This window comes from Parus major, chromosome 5 (genome assembly GCF_001522545.3).
Source record: "Parus major isolate Abel chromosome 5, Parus_major1.1, whole genome shotgun sequence".
Classification (NCBI taxonomy): domain Eukaryota; kingdom Metazoa; phylum Chordata; class Aves; order Passeriformes; family Paridae; genus Parus; species Parus major.
This window is the reverse complement of record NC_031774.1, coordinates 4,444,002-4,462,625: the sequence shown is the minus strand read 5'-3', so window position 1 is coordinate 4,462,625 and position 18,624 is coordinate 4,444,002. Positions and strand designations below refer to the sequence as shown.

The window sequence follows — 18,624 nt, the reverse complement described above, 5'->3', positions numbered from 1 at the left end:
ACCTGAAGAAAATGCAAACACACTACAAATATACAATATGCAGTGAAAACATACACATACTAATTTCAAAGAGGAAGGATAACCACAGGAGGTTTAGTATTGGAATTTCAATACTGTTCCTACTTAGGAAAATTCAGGCAGTGACAAGCAGCCCAAGCTCCAGAGTTCTGTTCCAAATGAACACAAGTGAGCTGGCCACAGGCTTTTACAAAAGCACACTCTTGCCAGCTTGACTGAAAAGTTTAGAGAAAAAATCCCTGCTTGGAAAACTTCATTAAAACTTTTTTTTTCCCCCCCCAACATTTCAACACTTTTTAATCACGTTCTTGTATCAGACAAAAATCGAAAAGTCAAGAAAATAATTGACAGCAAGTACATAAAAACTGAGAGATCATCATCCACAATAACCATTCCCTCCTCCTCCTGCCACATCCCAGTGGTGGCCCACAAAGTTCCCCTGGTGAGCTGTGCCCAGGCACTGCTCCTTGGAATGTGATGCTGCTGCTCCTCTGCCAGAAAAGCAGCAGGTCAGTCACACCACACAGTCTGCTTCTATCACAGCACAGAGAAGTCTCACATCAAGAGAGCATTATTCCAAGACAGAACTCTACCAGTAGCCTTGACCCTCTTTCCATAGAGGACACTCTCCCAGTAGGAATGAACCTAGCTTGTAAGGAAAAGTGAGTTCTGACAGCAGGGGAGTAGGACTATAACTCATACCAGCAAGAACCTGCAGCAATCTGTTTGCTGGAAGTCATCGTGATAAACCTCACGTAGACTTGACTGTTTCTATCTAGGAAGGGGTGATGAGTCTGAAGCCTGTTGCTGTCAGAGTGCATCACCCAGCAGTCATAATTACCTTCTGAAAAGAATCAATTAACTGTTGGGGGGGAAGAGTCCTGCCCAAGATAAGGTAAACAGAAGTACACATCAACTCCAGCAAGTTACATACAAAACTATATTTGAAAATTATTGAGAAATGTGTCAAGAGAGATTTGCTAAGGAGTGAAGATTAGAATCATCAAATCATAGAATATTCTGAGTTGGAAGAGGATCATCAAGTCCAGCTCCTGGCCCTGCACAGGACGTCCCAAGAGTCCCACCAAGCACCAGCAGTATCCAAACACTGCTTGAGCTCTGTCAGGCTGGTGCTGTGACCCCTGCCCTGTTCCAGTGCCCAGCCACCCTCTGGTGAAGAAGGTGAAGAACCTTTTCCTGATATCTAACCTAAACCTCCCCTGACATAACTTCAGGCCAGTACCTTGAGTTCTTGTCACCAGAGAGAAGAGATCAATGCCTGCCCCTCCTCATACCCTGGTGAGGGAGATTTAACTGCACTGAGGTCTCTCCTCAGTCCCTTTTCTCCAGGCTGAACAGAACAAGTGACCTCAGCTACTCCCCAAACAGCTTCTCCTCCCACCTCCCAACCCCTCATCTTCATGACCTCCTTTGGTCACTCTCTAGGAGCTTTGTATTTTTTCTATATTGTGGTGCTCAAAACTGCACACAGGACTCAAGGTGAGGCCGCCCCAGTGCAGAGCAGAACAGGAAAATCCCCTCAATTACTACTGAGGTATGTTTCATCATGCATCAGAAGGAGAAAGCTTCTAAAAACTGATAATGGCAATGGCTAAAATAAGAGCAAAGGTAAAATTCCTCAAAGACGACTGAAAAGACCCTTCTAAGAAGTCTTTCTATGTTAGAGTTTCTTTGAGGGGTTCTTGGGGAAATTCCCAGAATAAAACTGCATTTTGGAGGGGAAGATACAGAAGATTTTAGAAAACGAAAATTAAAGTATCAGAAAGCATGATTCAAGTGTTCTGTGTAATCAAAATACAAAATTAGATAATTCTAAATTGTGGGTTTATAAAGACAAGACATGATAGGGTTATATGAAGTAGGCAAATGTTTTACCTGTCTATAAAAGCATTATCCAGAACCTTTGCTTGCAAGTAGCAAACATGCAGAAGATGTCAAATTACAGAACTAGTAACCTTACAGAAAAATAAATTACACTGGAAAAGAATGAGAAAGGCTTCTCTACAGCTAGATCATAAATCATCCATTAACAGCTCTTCAACAAAAGTAAATGGATGCACTCAACACAACAGAGTCACTTAGTAAAAAGTCTTTTAGCAGGAACATTCACCAAAAAAACTCTCAAATTAAATTGTCATGGTATAGGAGAACAGCTGTCTTTTGCAGTAATAAGCTATTTTTTAAAAGTAAGAATAAATGGTTGGTTTTCCCCAAGAGATGCAAATTAAATCTCTGCTCTGTGCATGTATCATAGGGGCTGATTGACTTAGGGGTTTTTTTCTTTGTTTCCTACAGATAATTTCTGAACATACCACGAACACTCAATGGTAAATACATCAAATCTGAGGACAGTAAAATAATCTGGAACAGTCAATACTGAAGTGCTCTGTGATTGTACATGAGAGGGTCTTACAATACCAAGCAGCTGGGTAACAAAGCATTACACATTCCTTAAGTGAGGAGACTAAAACCCATGAAAAAAGAATCCTGAAGATGCATATGCAATATCAGGCTTCTTGTTACCACCCAGGAAAGGGAAACTGAAACATGGTTCACTTAAACCACATTAGCTCAACTATCAACAGTGTAATATCTCTAGCTGTAGCAGAATGAATAGATCTAAACCTATTTATCTGTTACACTCCTAATTCCTGTTTAAAACCTAGCCTTCCAAAATTCACAGGGTTCCTACAGCACCAACACAGACACTTTAGGAAGGGGAGGGTAGCACACACAGACCAGTAAGAAGACAACCTTGCAGAAATCATACTGTCAGCGTTTTGCCATAGGTTGAAATTTAAACAGCAAGTCACAGAATCACAGAAAGGTCTGGATTGGAAGGGACCTTAAAGACATTCCAAGTCCAACTCCCTGCCCAGGAACAGGGACACTTTCTACTACACCAGGTCACTCAGAGCCCCATCCAACCTGGCCTTAAACAATTCCAGGGATGGAGCATCCACAGCTGCTTTCAGCAACCTTTCCAGTGCCTCCCATAGTAAATCTTCCAATCATCTGATCTAAACCCACTTTCCTTCAGTTTGAAGCCACTCCTCCTTGTGCTATCACTACCTGCCCTTGTAAAAAGTCCCTTCCCAGCTCTCTTGTAGCACCACTGGAAGGCTACCAGAAGAAGGTTTCCCTTGGCCTTCCCTTCTCCAGGCTACACAACCCCAGTTCTCTCAGCCTTTCCTCACAGGAGAGGTGCTCCAACCCTGTGATCATCTCAGTGGTCTCCTCTGGACTTGCTCCAACAGCTCCATGTCCTTCCTGTGCTAGGGAGCTGGAGCAGGGTGCAGTGTTCCAGGTGGGATCCCAGCAGAGCAGGGCAGAGGGGCAGAATCCCCTCCTTCACCTGCTGCTTTTTGCAGCCTCAGCAGGAAGCACACAGCCCCTGTGTGCACTGTCTCTCTTGTTGGGCTCTGAAACGTGTAGGTGCACTTCCAAATCTCATTTACACATTTCTAGATTGCTTCTCAAATTAGGTAGTTGGCTTTGTCCTCTCCCCCTGGGTCAGTGCTGGCACAGAGAACTGCACCCTCTCAAACCAGAAAACCCTAAGAAGGGGGTAACTCCAACTAAAAAAAAAATGATAGACAACTCCTGAGCACCCCATTCCTACCTCACCCAGTGAAAGACATGACATACTGTGAAACTGAAACAGCACATTCTTTTCTGCCAGACTTAAAGCCAGTCATCTGAAGAGACAGGAGTCATTAAGTTTCCTTCTTTGAACGCCCTTCAGAAACCACTACTAAACTCAACCCCTCATTTAAATACGGTTTCCACTGCAGTGAGGCTCTTGCAACAGACACGTAAGGCATTACCCATAATAGGTGAAATAGTGCACATAAATATGCTGTTACCTAACTCACTGTAGTAAATTCATACTTTAAAAGGAAACCTTATAAGCACTATCATATTTAAGCAATAAGACATAAGAGGGCGTGCATATGCTGTAATAATGACACACCTTAATAATATAGGAAGTATGTCAACTATTATCCCATACTACACACCCTAAAACACTTCAGCATAGATCCCATCTACGTATTTAACAAATGAAATTAGGATACTTAGAAAAGATGTCTATTTAGTGGCTGATAAGCTCAAAATGTTTCATTAAAAAAAGCCAGACAATACATAAAACATGCCACCAAATACTCCTTTTCAGATAACACTTTCCAACCATTTCTTTTCACGATCAAACTACAGATACAGACTGTTAAAAAATACTTGCATCATTAAATGCATTCAGATCCTGGAAGAAGTTAAAAAAGGAGGGACAGCCAATGAAAATCTATTGTTTTCTGTAATTTTGAAGTGTTCTTGAAAGCTTAATGATGAATTTTGAAAGAAAGGTAGAGATAAAACCTATAATTAAGTTTTTTGGGTTTGGTTTTCGTTTTGGTTTTTTTTTTGTTAAACTGCTTCTGTCTTTCCATTTCAACAACCAAAGAAATAGTTCAATAAAAACATCCCACTTATTGCTGGTAATTCTCAGTCTGAACTCATGGGCTGGAGTTAAGTGGTTTTAGCTGAACTCTTACTGTACTACTTGCAGTCTAAAGCCAAAGTCAGCACAAAAATCTGACATTTGATTACATTTTCCTTAATTATATCATTGTTCACCTTGGATCAAACTGAAACCTCTTGGAAAATGTATTATTGAACACTTCACTGGATACTATCTACTTAGCCTTTGCCATACAAAATACAAATATAATTATGTTTGTAGCAGCCAGAATAAACTAAACTTAACACTGGTGTGCCTTCATTTTAAACCAAGCTAAAATATATTTGAATATTTATTAATTGAATATGATTCCACAGAAGTTATTACTGCAAAACATTTTTCTCAGGCATAGAAAATCCAGTAGTTACTTTCTTCAGCGAAGGCACACTAGTACAAAAAACTGATATCAACAATCAAGCCTGATCAAACTTCACAAAGTTACTGTTATTTAATGTATTTCCATTCACTTAATCGCTCTTTGGTTGTATAAAATGGAAACAGTTTTCCAAATCATATGAAGTTTGCATAATTGTATCACCCAAACTCACAGAAAACTCTAGATATATATTTATTGTAATAGTCACAGTTTTCCAACGACCCAGCTGGAAATGCTGCTAATCTTTTGGAAGAAAGACATTCAGACATTAAATGACTAAAACACATCCTTTTAAGTAAAGGTATTGATGAAAGTATAACAAGAATCAAATCTTGAATTTCAAAATAGAAGACTTCAGCCATGCTTATATAAATGATTCAGCCCAAAAGAGCAAGTGACTTTTTGGAGTAATTTTTGCTCCTTGGTGCCAATACAAAAACTCACTGTGGATGCTGAAAAGCCACTCGTGCAGAAGTGGCTGCTGTGAACACACACTGCTCATAGGAGGAAAAATATTTAAATTGGGGGGAGGGAGACAATGTACTCTCCACCCACTTTTGGAGGGGTTTTGCCAGTTCCTCTGCTTTTTGGGAGAAGCGGATCCAATACATGAGACATGAACCAGATATGAAAATGGTCCAACAACAAATCTTCAAAACTGCACATGCCAACAAGTCTCTACAAGTATATTACCAGGCCAGAATGCAGGAAAATCCTTGTGAAATAAGGTTTTCTGGTATGCAGTTATAGCAAATAATCATGAGGTGATGCCGAGAACTAGACAAATCTGGTATTCAAGGAATGTTAAAAACATTGAGGTCACGAATGTACACTGTAACTTTAGTACTCACTTCTTATCCCACTATTTTGACATTAAATCTAATTCATTCTTCATTCTAAGCTTATGAGCCATGATTTTAATGAACATCTCTCTTGTCCACTGCTGTAACACATGTCAAAAAGGAAACAATATAGTTAAAAAATGAAGTGAGGCTGATTCTGCATATGCCATGTACATATCAGGAGTATTGCTTGTTTTTAAAATACTACGTTATACCACATATCTGCCAGTAAACTAAAAAACAGATCTTCTCTCTGGCCTCAAAACTTTGAATTTATTTACATTTTTTTAGAATAATGCTTTGTGCACTCCTAGCTCACAGGTAAGCCTAAGAATAAGCACCAAAAATGATAACTGCACCGGGCATTTTATTACTAAAAGAATATTTGGGTTGACTATAATCTAGTGTAATAAACTGCATCAATCCACACAAAGTAGTTACATAATCCAGCCTTGTCCTACCAGTCTGTCTTACACACACTAGAATGGATTTGTGTTGAACTGCCTTTACTTAGATGAAGAGTTAAAACTAAGCTCTGAAGACACAGAGACTAGAGCAGAAGAGGGAGAGGGACATGACCAGAAAGTTAAAGCCATTTCTTATATTAAATTCCCCACAATTTATGGCATACTGACAACAGAAATACTAGCAGCTCAGTAAAACAGCAGAACATTTTATTTGGAGGTGGGAGGTGTGACTACACATTATGTATTCTATTAAAATTGCTTTAGTCCTATTTTTATATATGCACTAGTTGCAGTTGTCCAAGTAACTTGGCAGAGATTCAAACCAAAAATATACTTTCAAAAAAAAGAAAAAAAAGACAGTTTTGACTTGAGGATAACCAATACTGGTCAGTAACAGGACATGATCTGCTTTTCTGATCTCCTTTTGCTGACATAAATAAAAGATCATTTCACATCCAAGTTAAGGAACCAACCAGTGTGGAGGAAAGATGAGCAAGCAATTTGGGGACATTTTTATGACAAAATCTAGACAGAAATTTTCTTCAAAAGCATCAGCAGTACCTTAGAGCATCACTAACCTTCATGTTAGAAACATAAATCCAAGAAGGGGAAGAGGGGCAGCAGGGGGAATTTGCTTTTTTCTAGGGAAACATGCAGAAAGGAGGTGATATTGTAAAGGCTACAAACCTGCAAGATTTGTGATATCCACTCAGGGAAGCTCAAGTTCCAAACACCATCCAAGAGAAGACTTGGGTGTCAGAGCTCTCCCTCTTTGTCTAGGTTCACTTCACAGCTCAGATTTAATTAATTGCAGGCTAAGAAATTGCTACAAACTGTGCAAGGATCACCATACAAGCAGCATTACCACAAGTAGAGCCTGAAATGCCTCCTCTCCAAATCTGCAAGCTGGAGCTTCAGAGATTCATAGTAGCAGCCAGTTGAAATGCTTCATTTATTACTCTGTTATTGATATAGAAATGAAATTCCTCTTTAGTTTATGCTGGTATCCATGACAGCTAAATAGAAGCACCTGTTCAAGTGATGCTTTGACAGTGTGTCCTTGAAAACCACAGACACTGCAACCCAACAGACCCAAGAGAGGTCTCCCTTAGCAACTTAAATCAAGTTCTAACACTCCATGGATCAGCTGCACCATTAGCACTCATCTTAAAAATCTGCCACTTCTGAAGGTTTTGGCCTGCACTGGTTTATTTCTGACATCCACAGAGCAATGAGGACAGAGAAAGAAGGAAAGGTTTTGCTAGGAGCAGTCCAGTTAAACTGCTGGCAAAACTATTGCTTCCACACTAGGAATTCATTACAAGAAGCCATGGTTGTGGCAGATCCCCACACAGGAAAAGTTCAAAGACAAAAATTCTTCTTGGTGACTAGCCCTAAAATAAGCACTTACAAATTACATCTGAATATAATTATGTTTTTCTTCTTCCTCATAATACAAACTGTATTTTGCATATAAAAGTACATTCTTTCTTCATTCTTTTACCTTATTATGACCAAACTCAAATTCTTGTTATAACAGATAGAAAATTATTGACTTATACTTTAAATAAGATTTCTTCAGTAAAATTCTCATAATCATTAACCAAATTCATACTGAAATTAGGATCAATATCATACCAGAAATTGTGAAATACCACATTACTAAAGAATAATAAAGGAGGAAGAAAGTTATCCAAATAGCCTAGCCACCTTCTGTGTCTTCTAACCTTCAAGTTAATTCATAAACTTCTTCTTTTCCCACCCATAAATGCCAGGTTTTGTATAAAAGAAAACAAATTGTTACATGTTACTGGGATATAGACAAGAGTCCAAAAAGGTTGTGTAATAAAACCTGCACATTTCAAAGTGGTTCTGGCAACTCCATGCAATCAGCCAAAAGCCAGCACCACCATGCTCTACTGAAACAATATTAAGTAGTGTTTGCTTTATAAACAAACAAAACAACATCCCAACCTCAGGATTCCTAAACTGAGCTGTGTTTGAGACTTCAGTTCGTGGTGGTGCTGGAGGTCAACAGGCTACTTTTAAATTTTGGTTTTTGGGGTTTTTTGGGGTTTTTGTTGTTTTGATTTGAAAAAAAAATTGGTAATAAACTTCCAAGACCTTTGCCAAGGATTCTGCATGGCACAGCCTCAGTCAGACACTGAAGCACTGGAATCAGCTGCTTTCTGCATGGATGCTGTGTCAGGTGTATGCCTGGAGCCACTCTGACCTGTGTGGAATGTGGAAATCAGAAATTACACTAGCTGGGAACTGCAGAAAGCCTCTGCACTGATCTTTCTCTGTTTGGCTTCAATCTGGATAATGCAATGGTAAAATGAGCTGTGGCCCACAGAATGCACAAAATTGTGAAGTATCATCACAAGATTTATTCATGTTTTTTCTGTTCTTTGGTGAACACAACTAGGACACACCTTTTATAAATTATTATGAATAAGCACTTACACTGTATAAAGGCTTCAAAAAAGTTTTCAAGTTCAAGAAGCCAAGCTTTAAAACCACAAAGATGATTTAAGCCAGAAGAAGAAACCTGCATCAACACAAAATTTATGTAGAGTACAAACTCAAAGGTTGGTCAAACTGAGGAGTTGAGGGAATATAATGATTTAGAAGTACTACTGATTAGAACTTTTCTTAGCATGAAAAGTATCAGCTTTAACAAAACACAAACCACTAACAAATTTGTTCAGGGGAAAAAAAAAAGTAAAATACCCTTTATTTTCCATTAATCTGTTTTCTTGAACTATTAGAAAACATTCCAAAGTGATTTACAGTCATAGGAATCAACTTCACAGATAAATTATTTCTGGATTCCCAGAACACATTCAACGACCCAGTTCAAGTTTCACAATCTTGTCTCCAGCCCAATAGGCTGTGTTTGATTAGATGCACATCATCTGCCTTTCTGCTCCTTCACACAACCCCAGAGAGGATCACTTTGTGACAACTGAATATATGGTTATAAATTCAGCACACAACACTCCTGCCGGCTGGCTTTCTCCAAAACCACACAAATTCTCAGCTCCCTGCACAAACACACAGAAAAACCAAACCAACCAACCAAAAAACCCCAGAAACGTCAATCAAAAACTGTCTCAATTACAGCACTTTAAGCTTCAAACTTCTTACAGCAAACTGACAGATAATCTGTAATAAGGAGCTGAGACAAAACATAGGAATTTTAAACAACAAACTGGAAAGTGGTTCAGAGGTAATTCAGTGGTTTTCAGGATTGTTACATTTGTCCAATTCTCTCTCTTCCTCTCTGATAGTTACAGGAAGATGATCCAATGGTGACATGAAGTTTGCTGTACTTAACAGTGAGGACAAACACCTGACAATCCCCCCCAGAGACCAGGTCTCATCTCCCATGATAATCCACAATATTTCTTCATTCATCTCCATTCTGATGTCCCAGTCTGGTTCTGATATCCCAGTCTGGTTCTGATGTCCCAGTCTGGTAACTTCCCATGGCTCTTTCTGCAGAAAAGCAAATGAGAAGGCACACAAGAGAGCCAGAGCCTTTGCTTTTCAGATTAACAAATCCAAGAAGAACCTCAGGAGATTATCCAAGCAATTCCCCTTTCTATGGCAAACTATTAGCCTCACACATGTCATTCTCCACCAAAACCAAATAATACAGCCCAAAATTTTCATTCTAATTAGCATGAGCTCCATCTATTTAAACATTTATTACAGTTTACACCAAATCTCCTTTGCTAGAGAATCCATTCGCTCACCATATTCTCAAAGGACAAGAAAAACAGTTTATCCTCTTCATTTTATTTATCTGAAGTTTTCCCATGTCTAACCTCTGGTCATCTCAGAATAGTGCTTACCTTTATTCAAAAGCTAAACTTCTTTGATTCATGCTGAGCTCAGCTTTGTTGTTTGTGGAGATAACAGAAGGGGAAATGTAGACCTTGTACACAATTAGCTTAGGCAGGTACAGTCATCTGTGCACATGGCACAAGGAAAAACTGGAAAGATGAGTTTTGTATAACAGAACTGGATGTTATAGTGCACACAAAATTCATTTCTGTGTGGTTGGGTCAACATAAAAACAGTGCTGTAAACCCAGAAAGGTGCAGCACTCATAGGAGTTTAAACTGACTTAGAAATGGACACTGGTTTGTGCCTTCCCAGATAAACTGCTCTTTGGTTGCTTGCATTCCAGACTTACATAGATTTGTGTTCAATCATTCAATAATTTAATCAGTAATTCATAGAATTATTCTGAAATAATCTTCAGGGATGATTAGTCCAAAGAGGAATAGATCACTTAAACTAAAAAACCTCCTCTGATGTTAAGGACACGCTCAGCTTTTCAAAAACATGTGTCACTCTACAATCATGTGCTGCATTCATCCAAGTTAACTTTCAAGTATAAACTAACATTTTTGGAAAAACACAAAGCACATCCATAACCAGGCTATTCCTAAAGTTGAAAATAATTAAAAACATAATTTTTTTTCCCCATAATTTTTGCTCTCACATATAAAACAATAGGATTTCTGCTCTTCAGTTTTGATTTCTGGAGATAAAGCCCGTTTTCATATCCTGTGTTTGAGATGTATGTTGCTCTCCCTTTTTAGTCAAGAGTATTTCAAGAACTTTAAAAAAATAAATAAACAAGGAACAATAAAAAACATTTAATATTTAAAATTCAGAGCCTTCAGGAAAAGCAGGGTCTCCCAGGAGATTTACCACAGACAAGTCTGTAAGTGATAAGGTGGAAATACCAAGACTCACAGAATTTTGTGAATGTTACAATACCTCATGGCTTAACTGGGAGTCTCAGGATCTCCTCTGCAGACTGTTACACAAAAACCAGGTACAAAGCAGATACTTAGAGACAAGTCCATGTTGCAGTCTTTCCTCTAATTCTTAAATTAGGTGAGAAAAACTTATGGAGAGGTAAGAAAGACACTGAATCCCACACAAAGATTGGGTGGACAAGACCATCTGATGTGCTCAAGTATTGTCTGTGGAGATGGCAGAGGTGAACAATGAAGAAAACCAACCCAAATCATTCTGTGACTCTAAAAACATTGCACTTCTTAAGAAAGCTTGTAAAAATGGCTTTCTCCTCCAGAAGATCTAAAAAGACTTTAACTTAAAATGAAAGTGTGAGGATCTTGAACCACCATGATAGATGCATGATAGAAAGGTTACACTTCAATATACTCCATGGAAAGATTGAGAGTTGAAGAAGAGCTGAAATTCCAAATAGGTGTCACTTCAATATTTTACCATTTCTATCAAAACTGTTGACTGTAGTGCTCTGATGTGGCTATCTTTCCAACTCCCCCCCCCAAAAAAATAGTGGATAAAGCATATTAATTGAACCTTTGACAGCACTTAGTCAAGTGAGGCAGTTATACTACACAAGGACTTGCAAGTAATTAGAAACTGTTATCAAATAATTTTATCACATTAGTCTACAAAATCCAGAAGCTAACATCCATTCAGTAAGACCAGATTCTAAAACCAGAATGTGGCTGTTTTCCAGCACAGCAGAAACATAACTGTAAAATACAACACATTAATGGCACTATAAATTGTCTAGTGGAGGCTGGTATGTTTGAAGAAGACAGGCTGAGTCCAGAAGCATTCTGATAAAAAATTAAAAAATTTAAAAAAAAACTTTAAAAAAATAAATTATTGTTGCTATTATCTGTTTCCTACTGAGTGCTGAAAGCACCTGTTCTTTAATGAGAAAATATGAGAAAATGAGAATATAATAATATGAGAAAATATGAGAATAAAAACACAATGAATTTATAAGTGCAGCACTGAGCTCTCTGTTCATTGAAGAATTGCATATGTAATGAATCTTGAGAGGTAAAAAACGTTTGAGGGGAAAGGGAAGAAAAAAAACCACACCAAACAAAAATCTCTGCAGCTGACCAGGTGCCCTGAAGGTTAAATGATGTTGTAGACAACTCTTTATTCACGTCTTTAAAAGCATTAATGTTTGAGAAAAATTGGCTTACAGATCAGCTAGCTAAGACTGAAGCATTTAAAGATTAACTCCCTTAAAACTTTAATCACTTCAGGCCTTAACTGTCTAATCTGCAACCCTAGTTGTCTCTTATGTCTTATTTAAAATAACTAGTGAAATGTTCAAGCATCAGACTTTTTTCTCAGAAAAGATGCCTTATACCAAGGTAGCAAAACAAAAATAATTCTAAGAGATCAGCACTTGAATATTAAAAGTATTGCTTTCAACTGAATGTGTAACGATTTCCAGAGATTCTGTCATGGAAATTTTCAGAAGTTTAGAAGTTCTGTAAAACTTTTCTACTTTAAAATCTGGCCTCCTTTTAAATGTCTTCAATTGAGAGCAGCTTTGAAGACAAATGAGCTGGGTTTTGGTGGGGTTTTTTGGATAGCTTTTTTCTCCCCATTCCAACTGTAAAGCTCCAATAGAAGTAAATATCAGTTAAGATCTCAGAGGTAGAGCTGTAACTCATAAATTATGTATGTAAAAATGAAGTGGAAATTTGTACAAGACCAACTAGATCAAACAGAATACAAATACACTTTGAAAATACCATTTTTACTCTCATTTGTTTGGGTTTTTTGTATCTCAGGTTAGTTGGAATTTCAAAGTTAAATCCAGTTTTTCATGAAAGACATATTCCACATCCATTTAAGAGTTCATATCTGAAACAAAACAAAGCTGCAGAAATGCTAAGCTCCACAGCAAGGGCTGTACACAAAGGAGGAATAAACTGATTCCAACAACTCCAGCTCCTCCTTTAGAAGGAAGCAGACAATTTCCAGATCCCAAAAGGATATGTGCAGCCTTTCCTTCTATCTTAATGTCAAAATACATGTATATGGTCTTCAAATGGTTCTATTAAATAGCACTTTTTACCAATTAAAAACAGATTTTATAATTTAAGTACTTATTTGGGTAGGTGATTGCCTTGTCTAGAAATAGATGTTAATTTCTGTACTTGACCACACTTGAAATTCAAATTACTAAATCATGACACTACTGCTAAAACCACCACCAGTTACAGAGGGAAATTTGCTTGCCTGCTACTCACAAACTGTAGAAACACATCATAAGCAGTTTAAACTCAAGACAATGTAACTGTTTCTAGGTATGACTTTCACTGGCCTCATTAAGAACAGCCTCCCAACACTGAGTAATGCAGATGACACTTGGTTTAGCTAATTTAGCCCTGGGACAAAAATGACTTTACAGTGTTAACATCACATACCAAAGCTTCCTGTGATGTATAACTAATTATGATGTCTAGAAAGTTACACAGTGGAACAAAAAATGGATTAGAAATAAGAAAAATATGCAGAAATGTAAATCTAACTCATTCAACCAACATACACTCTCAAGCATTCTTTCTACAAGCAAGAACAAGAAGTTTGATTGTCCTAATCTTACACTGCTCTGTATGTCTCAGCTAACTTTACAAGGTTATTTTTACACTTAAGCTGCATCTGAGAAAACTTCTCAGAAATAGATAGACTGTGGAGAAGGATACCCCAAATACCTTCATTTAAAGTATCAGAAGGGGCAACTATCAGATTGGTATGTTCTAACTGCATTCTTTCAAAAACCAATGACTGAAATGCTTTTCTGAGCCAAATACTTTATTAAGAATGAGCCTAAATCTCTCTTTACCCTTCAGACTCAGCTTATTTCCATGGAACTGGAAAAAACTCACTCTGACTTGCATTTGTCCATAAATTGCAGATGGACTGCTATTTGTCAGTAAAATGAAGATGCTCAGATTCTAAACTGAAATTGTTCCTTAGATTTCTCTTGAATAGCCCTCAAAAGGTTCTAGCAAATGGATGAGCAGCACATAACATTCAATTTGTATGATATATAACATCAAAAAATATCATATCTTATTCACAGTTACATCACACAATCTAACAAATGGTAAAAAAGTCTTCAGGTCCTCAGCAGCTACTGTAATTATCAATAATCCATTGCAAACAACTTCAGGTATGTTTCACAGCAATTTGCAGGTGGCTTATCAAAGTTTCTGCGTTCAGTTAAAAACAGAACAAAGCTTAAAGCTGTGAAGTCTTTAGTGAAATGGCAAATGCAAAAAGGATAAGGTTAAGAAAAATCTCTTTAGGTAATTTCAGGGGATGCAGACAAGTAGGAGGTGTAAAAAAACACTGACCAAAACCTCCTGGCAGCATCATTCCCTCAGCAGAGACTCATGGCTTTGCTCACCACTGACAACCAGAAGACACACAATTTATTGAACAAGACAAATTAAAGTACTTGAATAAAACTGAAGAGAGTATATTTCTGTTGAATTCTGGGCAATGTGTTTACTCCCAGTCTCATGTGTTTGTGACCAGAACACAGTTATCATTCTGCACACATAAAAACAGACCCAGTTTGAGTAACTCTTAACACTTCAATCCAGAACACACACACCCCAAATAAAACACCCTTTGGTGAAGCTCAGACTGCAATTACAGTTTATAATGACCCAATTCTCTACATATTTGTGTCAAATTACCAAAACCACAAATACAGTCAAAGTGAAAGGTGAAATTGAGTCATCATTCCTAGAGAAGCTGCTGTCAAAATGATCTCTTTTCACTCAGTCAAGGGCAGGTTCTGTACACCCAGTTTGTCCCATGGGTACCTGTTTATCAAAACTGGGCTCAAAGAACAAAATTTAATATTAATTGAGGTGGTTTTCTTATTTAACTTTGAAATTACCTCCACAACTACACTCTTCACATTGCCTTAATTACATCTCAGAAATCTGATCACATGAATTCAAACCCACAAGGATGGGGGGCATGCAGGGCTGGCAAAGAGAAGAGCCCCCCAAAAATCTCTCAGGACTTTTGTGTATCAGTTTTTGGCTGGAGCTTGGACTAAAGGCATCTCTACAAGCTACACAAGGGTTCCCAGAAGGCATTTTCCATCTTAAAGAATTAAAGGTTGAGGGGTGGGAGTTTGCAGAGGTCTTTTCCACTATTTCCCCCTTATCTTGTTTCATAAAATGCCATTAACAACATGACTAGGACACAACTATTAGATCATTTAGGGACATAGTGGACTTCTCCCTGCTGGAGGTTTCTGAGATGAGACTGGACAGGGTGGTAGGATAATCTCAGCTATGCTTCCTTTCCCATGAAAGGCTGGACCAAAGCACATTTCCATGTCCTTTCCAACCTGGGCTGGTCTGTGATCCTGTAATCTGTGAATGTATCACCCATTACATGTCAATACAAATTACCCCACTCAACCTATCTTATTTGGAAAAAAACCCAACAAAATAACTGAAAAATCCCAAAAATGGCTAAATTCTCAGGCAAAGAATTCACAGAAGAGCTGAGAGGGGTGGGGGGAAGTCAGTGGCACACTGAGATCATCACCAATAACCAGCTGAAGGTTTTCACAGCAGAAGCACCTTTGACAGAAGAGAAGATCCAAACAGCACAAAAAGCATAAAAAGCTTTGGACTTTTTCCTTCATGAGAACACAGTGAAGAGAGCTTGACATGTTTTTCAGACACAAACCATGCCTTTTTTTCCATTTAACAGAAATACCATATAAATATAAACCATATAAATACCATACAATTTCATACAGATCTTTCAAAGAAGGGGAAGTATATTAAGGAGGATATTAACTCAAACTTCTCATAGAACTAAGTGCTATTAATAAATATGTCTCTCTTCTTTCTCATATACATTTGTCAACTATTCTATTCTTACCTTTTGTTTTTCCCCATCTCTTTTTCCTTAAGGTTTCCCTGTTACTCCCTTAATGATATTAAATCTGCCCTTAAGGTGACAAACATATGAACACAGCTTTTCTTCTTTCCTTTCCATGAATTAATGTTGATTCTTGCTGGACTCATCCAAAATCTTGAAAAAAACTTCCTGCCAAAATCTGACTTTCATAAGTGATTTACTTTAGAACTTGATCTTTGCCGTATCTCTACCTCCTCAATCTTCATTAACTAAAATTTTATTTACCACACTTGGAAAGCAGATCAAAACTTGACTGATTTTGCCAACTGGCTGAATCGATGTTCTTAAATTGTCAGATTTTGTTTTATTTGGGAAGTTTAAGTCTTAATGGCTTTGCCTAATGAGTCATTTGAGAACCAATACAGAAATAAAGTTTCGTCCCATTAAAAAAAAAATTTACAGAAAATCTTCCTTTAGAAAGGTGTTTCTTGTAGTGTTAAAATCACTCCTAAAATTCAACTTAAATGGGAGGTAAGACCTGGGCACAGATTAAGATCCACTGCTTGAAGAGAAGCTGTGCTTATTTATTTCACATCTTCACAGGTAGTGAGGCCCGTTGCTTTCTCTGAACGAGGTAAAGTGTGTCAGAGGAAATCTCACCATGACTCAGCCCCTGTGGTTGTTTGAGGCAAGATCAGCCCTCCTGCTGGAACCTCGGAGCTTCCCCCGTTTCAGCAGAGCCGGGCATTGCCAAACCTGGCATTATGCAAGTGCACCACAGAGGCTGCAACTCCCCATCACATGGGGGAGAAATCGTGCTCACCCCAATGGTCAGGGCACAGCAAGCCCTGAAACCCCAGGCTGATGCCAGGCTGTGGAGAAATGAAACCACAGAGCCAGAGAAAACGAGCGCCCAGCCGCGTACGCCGGAGCAAATACACCTCTGCTGCATCAGGGGGAGAACAGCAAACACCAGAGTCCCCTCTCCTGTCCTTCATGGAGGGCACAGCACGTGGCAATGGCATGGAACAAGGAGATGAAGGTTGCCTGGAAGGTACCAGATTGGTAAAAGCCTGCTCTGTTTGCTGTATCTGTGCAATAAACTCAGTGAAGAGGCGGTGTCTTTGTCCTCTGCAGCTGATTTTGCCCCACAGTACAAAGACTCCTATTGCAACATTTCCTACAGCCCATCTCCTCCTCTAGCTTATCCTGTCCCAGAAATTGCTAAGTTCACAACAGTAAAAGTTTCACTCTGACTTCTCAGAAACCTCATATCAGAATATGACCCCAGTCCTTCATTCCTCTTCAGGATTTTTAGATGTTGAGTGAATCCCTGACCCAGATGAGTGAGAGACATCTTTTCATTGCATCCCACAAGAAGAGACCAAGGAAGGGAAAGAAGCAACAACACCTTGGGAATTCTCTGTTTAAAATAGATCCCTGCACACCAGCCTTGCTGACCATTTTAATAAATCCAGTTTATTGGGATATTCATTTCTTTTTTAATCTACATTATACAAATACCCATTTGTAATTATTTGAACGCCACAATGAGAAGTCATCTGCCAGCTGAAGGCTGCTCACAAAAACACAGGGGCACAAATAAGCATTTCTTTTAAACACACTGTTTATAAATTTGCAGCAGACATTTTCTATATTCTAGGAATATTTACTTAGCTCTGCATAGCAAAACAAATTATCTTCTGTTAGCCAAAATTATTGTTCTGAAACCTATAATCTATCCCCTCTGCTCACTAATTTCTACCCATTCTCTGCTGGGTTAAATAATACAGATCATTATATGAAGGCAGATATAGCTTCCAATTGCACATGAAAGAAATCCTAAAAATTGCAGAATGTAATGTAAACTTACCAACTCTATTCCCTGTGGAAAAGGAGTGTCTTCCCAGTCCTTCTGGGGAAATCTTTGTATTATTTTTCCCAAACCTTCTGTTGGTCCTGCTGAAAGATAAAATTCAGTTACTTAAAGGCAAACTGGTGGAATTGTTTTTTTGAGAATATTTTTAAAATATACCAAATATTAGTAAGTTTTTCACCACAAGAGGCAGAACACACTCCTCAAATGTGTCTTGCAAGTCATATAATAAATACAATCATAACATCTTCCAGCAGTAAGACAAGGAATCTACACTACATGAGATGAAGCCACAACCTGCATCCAGCCCCTACCTCTCATGCACATTTTCAAAATGACAGATGATTATTGATAATTTTGGTCTCTCTCTACAAACAGCACTGAGTTAAAGACTAATACAATAGATAATGTGATATTTTAAAGAGAAAGTAAAAGTTCCTCAAGAAGCAGTCTTCCAAAAGAAGCCTATAGATGGAAATAAATCTGCAGATTAAAACTCCCCGATTGATCAATCCAGGACACACTAGCTCTTTGCCAGCATTTCTCACTGGTTTCCTTGGACAAGTCAGCAGTGGTTTTCCTCACAGAAAGCTGTGAAGAAAGGCTGGTAATTTCTGATAAATTTTCTGATGCAACTGTCTTCTTCTTTTATATGTTCCTTTTTTTGGAAGCAATAGTGCTATGGATAAATTTTGGAAACACCACAAATACACCACAGTTACAGCGCTGCATCATCCTGAATGGCACAGGAATGCATGCACAAACAGGAATTTTGTTTT

At 38.2% G+C, this 18,624-nt stretch overlaps 1 protein-coding gene across 6 annotated transcripts in view; it reads right to left on the bottom strand.

Annotated features, from left to right (window-relative positions):
- The window catches only part of SBF2 (SET binding factor 2), a 231,823-nt gene that overhangs the window by 168,900 nt on the left and 44,299 nt on the right, over nucleotides 1-18,624 (bottom strand). For 4 of the 6 annotated variants that reach the window (XM_015631151.3, XM_015631153.3, XM_015631155.3 and 1 more), the window contains exon 2: nucleotides 17,843-17,931. In XM_015631151.3, the coding sequence (XP_015486637.1) occupies nucleotides 17,843-17,931 (89 nt within the window). The remainder of the gene's footprint in view (nucleotides 1-17,842; nucleotides 17,932-18,624) is intronic. The other 2 variants (XM_015631152.3, XM_015631154.3) reach the window with 1 other exon arrangement.